The sequence below is a fragment of the Citrus clementina genome, unplaced genomic scaffold (genome assembly GCF_000493195.1).
Source record: "Citrus clementina cultivar Clemenules unplaced genomic scaffold, Citrus_clementina_v1.0 scaffold_6, whole genome shotgun sequence".
Classification (NCBI taxonomy): Eukaryota; Viridiplantae; Streptophyta; class Magnoliopsida; order Sapindales; family Rutaceae; genus Citrus; species Citrus x clementina.
Genome location: NW_006262139.1, coordinates 22,140,883 through 22,152,098, shown reverse-complemented (window position 1 = coordinate 22,152,098; position 11,216 = coordinate 22,140,883). Strand labels below are relative to the sequence as shown.

General features: G+C 33.7%; 1 protein-coding gene and 1 pseudogene across 3 annotated transcripts; one reads left to right on the top strand and one right to left on the bottom strand.

Moving 5' to 3' along the window:
* Positions 1–1,383: 1,383 nt before the first annotated feature.
* LOC112097425 lies at positions 1,384–1,857 on the bottom strand (annotated as a pseudogene).
* Positions 1,858–2,292: 435 nt separating this feature from the next.
* LOC18039799 (U1 small nuclear ribonucleoprotein 70 kDa) lies at positions 2,293–6,909 on the top strand. Of its 3 annotated transcripts, none has more exons than XM_024182047.1 (7): positions 2,293–2,498; positions 2,742–2,866; positions 3,694–4,554; positions 4,679–4,819; positions 5,967–6,058; positions 6,181–6,249; positions 6,449–6,909. In XM_024182047.1, the coding sequence occupies exons 2-7, from the start codon at positions 2,743–2,745 to the stop codon at positions 6,776–6,778; spliced, it is 1,617 nt and encodes a 538-aa protein (XP_024037815.1). In that variant the 5' UTR covers positions 2,293–2,498; position 2,742; the 3' UTR covers positions 6,779–6,909. The 3 variants fall into 3 exon arrangements, with proteins under 3 accessions (XP_024037815.1, XP_006430550.1, XP_006430548.1); XM_006430487.2 differs by having other exon boundaries at positions 2,731–2,866; XM_006430485.2 differs by having other exon boundaries at positions 2,295–2,498; positions 2,731–2,866; positions 6,486–6,746.
* The last annotated feature ends 4,307 nt before the right edge of the window (positions 6,910–11,216 follow it).

Sequence of the window (11,216 nt, the reverse complement as noted above, 5' to 3'; positions counted from 1 at the left end):
AAAAACCCTCTCGAAACGATTTTTGGTTGGGGAGTTAAATTAATTGGGCCGCCTTTCAAAAACAAATTGGGCCCCGTCGGGCTGGACTGGAGGGGGGAAAAAAGGGTGCGTTATTTCATCATAGCCCCAAGATAATTGGTAATAAAAATTATTACCCAAGCTTTCTTTAAAGGGTCACTAATCCTGTTATAAAAATTACAACATTAATAGTAGCATAAATGTATTTTGTTAGATTTGCTCAACAATTCACAAAATTAAAAATTAGTAAGGATAATATTTTAATTTCAATTATTTAAAATTAAAACTTACTGATTATCAAATCTGTTAGCGTGTTTTTTAAGATTAAATAAAAAAAAAAGAAACAAGCATATTCTATTGAAACTTCTATGTTTTCTTGTAAAAATATGTATTTTAATATTAAGACAACTCATCTTAGTTTATCCTCTTATTGTTATCTTTCTTCAAAAAATTATAATTTTTTAATTATGATTAACAAAAAGGATACATATTAACATGTGTTGTTGACGATTGAATAGTCTATATTTGTTATTTACACATCTAAATTAATTTATATTAAAATATTTTAATTTTTAATTTTGTTGGTGATTTAGAAATATATTAATCAAATTATAAAAAACTTATCCATAAAATTAAATATTATCTACTAATTATTAAGTAATTACTCATTTATCCATTAAATCAAAATAATGGTGAAAATTAAAACATTTAAATCTAGGGACCATAATGATCCTATTAATATAGTAAAAATTCATACAAAATTCTAGAAAAATCCTTTGTTTTTAGTATTTTTAATTTTAATGCAAATTTTCTTCTCACCTATAAGAGCAGAGTCCTAATTTTTTTTTTTTTTGGTTGTTAAGTAACATAGCCCAACATTAACTAAATATAACTTAAAAATGGTTTCTCTAAAAAAATTTTGATTTTTTTTTAGATGTTCTCAAATATTCTTTTATTTTTATATTTATGTAATTTTAGTTATATTTAAAAAAAATTAGAAAATGATGGAATTATATGCACTCTAAAAATTATTTTGAACACTCATATTTTTATAAATTTTTTATTACAAAAATTCTTATGATATAAATTACTATTAAGGACACTTTATTACGACCATATGTAATTCTATTATTACACTTAGCACTCATTTCAAGGAAATATTTCGTGGCTAGCTACTCTAATTCTCAAAAAGTTTCTTGATATATTTTTATTTGGAAGATTAATTATTTTTGTATGAATGACTATAACTACTTCTTTTTTAGTTGTATTATGATGATATTAAACAAGTTTATATTGGTTGATTGATTTTTTTTATTATTATTAAATGAAATTCCTATTAAAGATCTAAAGAATGAAAACATCCCGCAGCAAAGACAAGACAGAAAGCCTTGATATTGTGAAATTGCCATCAAATAAAACCCACCAATACAGCAACAGTTAGCTACAGGTACGTTTCAAAGTTGTTTCTGCTATTGCAGTCAAGAAAATAAGCCGTATGTCTTAACCAGACGCAGTCTTTCTTTGCTGGAAAATGACAACACAAATAGGAACAACAGCACCGATGCCGAAGGCAGGGAGAACAACGAAGAGGCATCTTCAGCCCCTGATGTTTCATCCTGTCTAAGTTATAGCATGTGCTTGGCCTGAAGGTTGTGTGGTTCATTATGCCCACGTCCCCCCCATCCTCTTCACTCCAGTTGAGTGGAAAGCCCTGTTCACTGAAATGGGTACAAGCGATTGGGAGGAAGCGAGGAGCTTTGAGACTGATCTGATCCATTTGTCAACACCATGGTTTCGTTTTCTTGCTTTACTGCTGAGTCGTAACAAAGTCGATGTGTATTATATTGGTTAATCGATTTATTTGTTTGGTTTATAATGTTTATTTCTCACCATGTTTTCATTGGTGAAATATTTTGACGGTTTCGTTAGCTGTTTCTTTTATTTATTTATTATTCTTTGTTTATTGGTGAAATTTATTATATAACTAAATAATTAATTTTTAATAATAAAAAAGCACGTAGAGAAAATTTTTAAGTGTGTATACCATTTTTATGGGTGTGTAAAATAAATAAAAATAATTAATTTTAAAAAAATTAAGTGAAGATTTTTTTGGTATTTAAAAAGTGTATAAAATATAATTATTTTTTTAGAATTAATAAATGAATGTACATTTGGAGTCTGTATAACCGTATCCGAAAATATCTATAACTTGTAAGGAAGGATGAATAAGATTTTTATAAAAGAATAAAATTGAATTTCTCAGAACAAATGAGCAAGCAACACGTGGAGTACCCCACGGCATACTGGAGCTAGGCCGATCAGAACTCTTGTCTGCGCATAGCTTAATTTTTAAGTCCCAAATTTCCCCTCAAACAAATAAACAAACGATCGAACCCTAAACCTAAATCGATCCTAAGAAGAAGAAGGTACCAAGTCAATGAACCAATATCTCTTCAATTGAAGTCAAGAGACTCCTCCAGGTTCTCTATTCACTTTATCGCAGTAGCTTTCGTTTAATCTTCAGCCATAACGTTTTCAATTTTCGCGATTTTTATTGCAGTGAATTCGAATTTAAACCTTTTTTTTTTTGTAATTTTTTTTGTTATTCGATGACATGTTGTGCTGAAAGGGTTTCTGGGTTCCTTTTGACTGCTGAGAAAATGTGTCGGATGAAGTGAGAATGCTTATTATATTTTTTTAATTTTGTTTTAGGTTTTTCTCAGGATGCAATCTTCGTCGCCTCCTGATACTCCGGACACAAAAGCGTCATTTCGTAAGCCTTCAAATGATGCAGCTAATAGGAGATATCGTCGTCGTTCGCCGGCCAATGGGTCGTCTTCATCTGATGGTTAGTCTTTCAAATGCTCTTTCAAATTCTAGTTCTGTGATGTTGCCAAATTTATACTCTTTGTTTTCAAATTTTTTTGGTAACTACGGTTTCTCTTATGAACCGTCTGTTGCATGAGTAAGTAATTATTAAGTCGTTAGTGCTGTGTAATTGTAAATTATATATATCTCTAACAATCCATATGTGGCTGCCTTTTACTTTAAAAGTTAGTAAAATAGTAGCAGATAAATTTGTTAAGTTTATGCTGCGGGTATGCTGCGGGATGGAAATGATTTGTTGCAGACGATACATGTGTTATCTAGGGTCTTTGTAGATTCCTAGAAAAACTCTCAGCTTCACCTGCGCATTTGCATTGGGTTTTAACCTTGGGATTATGGTTGGACAATGCAACCTCTAGTCTATTTGCATTTTTATAAGAAGTAATTAAGGAGTTTTTTTTTTTTCTTTCTTTTGGTGGCAGTTTTGTTTAAAACTTTTTTGGGTAGGAAGGGTGGATACTTTTATGGAATGTTTGATTTGTTTTGTGTGTATGTATATGTATGTGTGTTAAGTGTGTGTATTTCCTATTTTTTCACTTTTTGTTTCTTTGTAACACTTGGTCCACATCTGTATATCTTACTTCGCTTAGTATATTTCTTACTATATTCTCCCAAAAAATGAAAAAAAAAATTAATAATTTTACCAGTGGTGCTTTACAGTGAACAAAAGTGCTTTATGAAGTGATGTCCTAATTTTATTTTAAAGATCTCTTTGTACTTTGGATAGTTTGCTACCCGCAGTTCTGATTGGCTAATTTGTGCTTAATGATGACATTTGTTTGTATACAGGGAGTCCTAAGCGTGACCATAATGCTAGTCCAATCTATTCAAGGGATGATCCTTCAAATGTCCCTGAACATCAACAAAGAAGGAAGGATGATGAGAGGGAATTAGACAGGGATTCTGGTCGAAGTCACCATGGTAGAGGCAGTGATTCATATAGACATTCTGATCGTCAATCGTCCAGGAGTTCCCATAATTACTCTAAGCATGATGACTATGTCAGACATGACAAGCATGAAAATGATGAAGATAGAAACTATCAGAGGTTATCCTCTCGTTCTGGTCGAGAGTCAAGGGATCATAGTAGGTCTAAAGACTATTTGAGCAGTGAGGAGAGATCATCCCGTGATAAGTATGATGTTATTGGGCATGGAAGCAAGGATAAGGAGAAGGAATCATCATATCTAGAGCGTCAGAAAAATAAAGATAAAGATTCTTCATCTGACAGAGCTGGATCTGGTAGAAAACACACAGTCGCCTATTCAGAAGAGTTGGATAGAGATTGGCATAAGCGGGACAGAGATGGCCGAGATGAAAAAAGAGATTATCGTAGGAGTTCTGGAGATCATAGAAATGATCGCACAGTCACATATGACGAATCCAGAGGTCATCGAAATTACTCATCTTCTGGGAGGGACTATGGCAGTTATCGCTTGAAAGAAGCTCACAGGAGTGACCCAAAGGAACTGGATGGTCAGAAGCTTGCCAATGAGGAAAAAAAGAAACACAATGACAGTGAAACCAATAGGGACAGGGATCGATACCACAGGGCAGATAAACCTGATTTTGCAAGTGGAAAACAAGAAAATCCAACCAAAAAACAAAGGTTTTCTAACTGGGACAAGGGTGCTGACAATGTGAAAGATGGTAATATCTGTATTCTTATTTTCTTGCATTACTTGTTATCTATAGTTGTTTCAATTTGTTTGATATGCATTTAATCATTATTTCATTGCTGTATGATTAATTTAAAAGTCATCTACAACTGTAGCTGCCGGGACGATGTCCTCAAGTTCAATGCAATCTCAGGATATTGGTGATACTGATGCTCTTGCACAGTCACATGCCAATGACGCTGTTGCCAATGATTTAGATGCGGCAAAAGTCGCTGCAATGAGAGCAGCAGAATTAGGTATGATTTGCCTGCATACTAATGTCACCTCCATGTGAGGTTTTGCGTTTATTTCAACACAATGCTTGAAACGTTTTAATTGCACTTCTCAATTTTACTATATGATTGGGATTCTTTGTGATTTAAACGTCTATGCCTCAATACCAAATGCTTTGGAGTTATTTCTTTCACCTGTTTATGGATTGATCGAGAATTAGCATTTGGCATAGCCGTTGTCTAGGAGTGAAGTGCTTGATTTTTATATCCTCTGTTCTCCATCTGACTCCTTTTTTATCAAATCCCTTGATAGATGCTAAAGTCATTGTAATTATGATGTCGTTAATATTATTTGTCCTAAAGCCAAATGAAATTGATTAATATTTCCTAAGATTTTGATTATGAACAGTTTCTTTGAGTTTGTTTGTCCCAGTGTTCTGGTTCTCATGTATGGTTTTTTGGGTCACGAACAAATGAAATTTTTCATGGAACTTGGTTAATGTTTAAACTCTGTAGGCACACATTAGCACGGTTTTTGGTTTTCTTGCTAATTGTTTCTGAATGAACTTTTGATGGTATAATATATCTATCTACTACCTGGAGAGGTTAATAATTGCTTGCCAGACTGTCCTTTACCTTTATTCCTATACTCCTATTGAACACATCATGAGTGTGGTTGGGGTCTCATAAGTCAGGAATACATTCATTGGATAGCATATTTAATTTGTTTTCCAACTGCTTCTGGGAAAAAAAAACTCCATATCAATGAAGTTCCCAGATTCATGCTTCCTTTTCATTTTTTCAAACAGGGAAAGGGTTTCCTTATGGTTGTCTTTTGAGGGCAGTTTTGTGCTGGGTTATGGGGCCAGTTTGTTCATCATGCGCAGTTGGACATTGTTTTTGTTCTGTTGTGTTACTTCTATAGCCGCAGTTTGATTTTTGCTTTCATTTGGTCAACTTCTGCAACTCATTCTGCTTTGCTTTACACTGGTGGATTTTCTTTTTTCTATTATGTATCAAGAGGAGAGAGAAAGGGGGGGGGGGGGGTTCTGCAAATGCTTCTGGAAATAATTCCTGCACACACTGGTTGTTGTTAGCGTTAAAGTAAAAGAAGCAATAATCATGATCATCCTGAAGTTGTTCTCACTTGGAAGTTTTTTGACTTATGCAGTTAATAAAAACCTTGTTGGAGGGAGTTACATGTCCACCGACCAAAAGAAGAAGCTACTGTGGGGGAACAAAAAGAGCACACCTGTAGAAGAGGTATGTTTGCAAACTATCCTAGTTATATCCATCTTATTGGATTGTTTTTTGCTATTTACCATCAGTTTATCCTTTTCCTTTGCAAAGTTGTTTAGTTAAATTCCGGTTTACAAATTTTGCAGTCTGCTCGTCGGTGGGATACTGCACTAATTGGTGATCGGGATCGACAAGAGAAGTTCAACAAACTCATGGTACATTCCACTTTCAGCCTTTTGTTGTATGAGCTGTTATGCATGTGTTTTAATGTCCCTAGTGTCATCCTGCCAGTATGATTTTTTTTTTTTTTCTTTCTCTCCCTGCATTGGTTACAATGAAATAGAACCAATTGTTGGATGTCCCTGTCTGAGTAGCTCTCAATTAGAGTTTATTCGCCTACTAACACTGTTTTAGAGTCTGAGGTTGCCTTGGTGCATATGGCCAATTGTAGGGTGTGAAGGGCGATGCCAACGTAGAGCACAGGCCCGGCGATCAAGATGGTGGCGGTCACCTCCAAGCCGAGAAGCAGAGGGAACTTCAGCTAGATTTGGAGAAGCAGTACACTGCTGGACTTCGAAGGAGAGATGGCCGCACAGTTGGGTTAGGTCTGTAAGCATCAAGAGTGCATGTCTCAGGTCTCTCTCCACTATGTTTTGTGACATTCTGTTGTATTTGTGTTTAAGAACCCAGTTTGTTATGTTGTTATATGGCTTGTTAGGTAACTTCTCATCTGTTGCCTGTTGATTTTTTTTATTTTTTTTTTAAATCTCTCTTGAATGTTTTGTCTCTGTTGTTCTAATGATGGCAACAAGACAGCAGTAGTGACAAGAGCTGCGGCAAATTAGAAGAGTTAAAATGGTTTCGGATTAAAAATGTGTTATTTATCTTTTACACACACACACACACACAGAGTAAATTTAAGTAATTGACCCACTGGATTTAGAAATTAGAAGAATCCAAATTTCAAAATCATTGTATTTGTAGTCGTAGAAATGATTTTAAAGTTGCAAAACCCCAGCTGGTCCCCAGTTGCGTTTCAGAGCGTTCATAATGCGCAGGTCTCCTACAGCTGTGACAGCGGCACAACAAAAGGAAGCCCAGATGGACCACACGGCACCTTATCGTGTCCGGTGGTTGCAACCATTAATTTTTAATTGGGAAGTTGAAGATGTTGGAAGCATAGTTTTAAAAGCACCGAGTTCCTCGAAACAAATATAAAAGCTAATTAAAGCGCTATGGTTTTGGTTTTTGGAGGATATAATTAATGCCATCAGTTGCATGATTCCTTTATGGCAAAGGGCCAGGGCTAGGACACTAGGCTAACTTTTCCAACGTCACATTTACCTACATTATTGCAAGGATATGAATACGATAGTTTTTTTATTGCTAGTGATTTGAGATTGACCCACTTTATCGACCACCCAAATAATTTGTATAAGTTGAATGGAGAATAATAGCTTCTTTTTTCAACATTTTATTTGTACAATAAAGCTGATGTCACGGTAATAAAGCACACGTGTGTCATCTTACAACCAATTGATAATTTGATTGTGAATTCTCCATACTACATGTCCATATAATTTAGAATCATTTTATCTAACAATTTTCTATCCATTATATTCTATTATTGAAAAATGTTTAACTTTATAAAGTGGCTTCACAAGGCGCACTACCCCCCACCCCCCCAAAAAAAAAAAAAATTGTAAACACAGATTTAAAGTTGTAAGTGGTTGGTTAGATAGATCGCATGTGATTGAACCGGCAATCATCACATGATTAAAAAGAAATGTTTGTATTGTTTGTGCGGGTGGCTTGTTCAATTTGGAAATCTCGAAATAAAGTTGTGTATAGTAGTAATTCAAGGGAGGGTTTTATGAGGGGTTGGAATCTTGTTGAAGTCTTATCAAATGAGGGTCACCAAAGCACACTTATCTCTAGCAAAATTGTTTCCCTCCTCGACCTAATAGTTGGTATCCTCCAGAACCTCCTTGGTATAAGAGCTTAATAATGCTGTAAAAAAGGAAGAAGAAGACAGTATTGTTGCTTTGGGGTGCATCATTAGAAATTATGAAAGTGCTTACATGGCCAGCTGCAACATCAAAGAAGCGTTGTTCAGGAGATGTGGAAACTGTTGAGGCTTTAGCTATGTGAAGTCAGATGGCTGAAGAAGAAGCTGGTGTTGAGGCTTCTCCTCTAATTACAGTGTGAGATTTAAAGAACGTTGCGAACTTCATTCTCAATGGTATCTCTAGTAGGCCGAGAGTTGGATTGGATAATTATTGAAATTAATTTAGAGTTTTAGTGAAAAAAAGATAATCAATATAAGATACTCCTAGTTCCTGCTGTAATTCAACAATAGCTCATGGAATAGCAAAAATGACTTTGTTTGTTTCGAAATCTCTTAGTGTGGTCGAGGACGTTCCAAAAGAAATTGAAATTTATTTTAATTACTTTATTCTTTTCAAATGAAATCATTTGGCATTGAAAAAAAAAGTTTTTTTTTTATTTTGATTAAAATAGTTTAATAATCTAAGAATAAATAGCTGAATGATTAACATGGTCAACCAATTTTGAAATTAAAGTCATAATCTCAGTCACTTGAAAATTTTCCAACATGTGATCGATAAAATAAGTATAAAAATGTGAAAAAGCTTTTTGGCAATTAGTTTTGAATGACTCGTCTAAAGCAAGCTTCGAGTTGACTACATGTAGACCAAGCATCCTTATTTTTATTTTTTTTCAACTAAATTTTTTAAATAGCTCAACCAAATTCTAAAATAACAAAAAGAAATTTTAAGGAATATATGTTTCTTTCATCATGCACATGGAATAGATACCCAATGTCACATCATAAAAAAAAAAAAAAAAAAAAAAGGACCCACATCATTATCATATCATCCAAATCTCGTTACAATAATCAAGGAAGGAGTGGAAAAAATAATAATAATAATCCAAATCTCGTTGTTTGCTTTATTACCTAAAACATAACAAATCATAATGCTCGCTGAACCTCATTCATTGACTCTAAAGCTCCACTTAAACTATCTTCAAAAGCTATAATTTAATTTTGGGCCCTTTCTTTTTCTAAATTCGTGGAATCCATTTGTTAATGTTGACATCACGCCAACTAATATTAAATCTTATTTGTGGTGGGTTTTTTTTTTTTTTGCCTTTATGAAATGGTGGTCTAAAATCTAATTGAGTTTCTTCTTTTGCAGACTAAATTAGTGAATCATAAGATATGGAGCATCAAAAATCAAAATCAAAATTTTCTTTGACGATTGGGGGGGGGGGGGGGGGGTCCCCTCTACCCATATAATCAATCTCATATTTTTACTAGTTTAATTCTGATGGATAATATTATTTTAAAATTCATGTAAACTTGTGACAGGACAACTAATTATTATTCACAGTTGCGTGTTTAATAATAATTTAGTAGCTTATTAATAATATAAAAATAGACTTAAAGTTAATGTGAAATGAAATGGGAACATCTCATTCTACTTAACTTTTAGTATCAACCCAGGCAAAATGTACTTCCTTAAATAAATTAAAAGTAACCAGAAAAATTTGGCAACAAAGTAAACCCTTATTAATGAAGTAATGAAGACATAAACCTAAACCGATAAGAGATCCCAAAAATGTTGGAACATTGGGTAAAATCTCAAAGTTTCAATAATTTTGTCACTACAGGGCTCTTATTATTCTCATTTCCCCCTTCCTCTTCTTCCATTTTCTTTTTCCTCAATCACTTTTCTTGTCCATCCCAGAGCTCTTTTTTATGGCAAACCCTATCTTACATGCATGTAAGATACATCCCCCTCACATGAATAGTGCATGTGTGGGACCCACACACTATTCATGTGAGAGGAATATATCTTACATGCATGTAAGATAGAAGGACCCCTTTTTTATTTATGTCCTTAAGTAATTACTCAATACAAAAGCTTAAACCCCCCAACAGAAACTCAACATCAATATTTAAATCTAAAAAACAAAAGCAAAAAAAAAAATTCATGCATTGAAGTTTCAGAAGCAAATTATAAAAAAGTAGTAGGCTAGATTTGACCATGCTCGAAGAATCATCAAATACATGCATCCAAAAAGAAAAAAAAATCATGATTTTATTATTTGAATCGCGATAAACATTTTCGATTAATGGGGATCCCAATCCACAAACCAAGAGAAAGACGGTGGCATCTTGTTATAAACAATTGCCACTTTTAGATAATGACAAAATTCAATAAATAAATCAATAGGGCAAAAGGTAGAAAAAAAAACAACAACATGGGGTGGGGCCGTTGGGTGGCCCCCCCAACGGCCCCACCCCATCAAGTATCTTTTTAATCAACCAATAAAATTTGAACTTGTTGGCTTCAAATTCAAAGCAAGCCATGAGATCAACAATCACAATCTTCTTATTCACTTACCTTGTTGAGCATGAATTGTTTTCCCAATTTCCATGGCTGAAATGCGATTCGTTGTGAGTGTTGAGAGTTTGGTGGGAGTTAGGCAAGGAATTGAGGTGAGCTTTTATGGCTTTGTACATATCGTATCACATTCATATTGGTCACGACCCATCAAACATGTGAATAACTTTTAATGCTCTCAAGTCTTTAGCCTCTCAAATGAATGACCATTAATTGGATAAAAGTCTCTTTCTTCTTTTGTGCTTAGAGGTCCCACTTCAAGTTCATCCTCATCCTCATCAATCATCAATCATCAATCATCATGATGCCGCGGTTCATCCTTTCTTTCTTTTGAAAACCAATATTTGCATCTCTTGCAATTAGGGATGGGAACGGTTCGGTTCGGTTCGAATAAAAATTAAATAGAATCGATTTAAATCAGTTATTTTATAAAAAATATCGAATAAGAACCGAATTCAAATGGATTTTTTTATATCGGTTTGGTTCGGTTCGATTTTTTTGATTTTGGGCCTATTATGCCTATTTTGAATTTCAAATTTTTAGCTCATTGGGCCTCATAAATGTAATAATTTTTTTCAACAATTAGTTCATACTAATTTCATTACAAATATTAACAATAAATACAAAGTATTCAAAACATATTTTATCACTAATATCTTACTAACTACTAATAAGGTACTCACAAAATATAAAATATTAAAATTTCAAAATACATAACCAAACTTCAATACTCCATCTACATAAACATAATT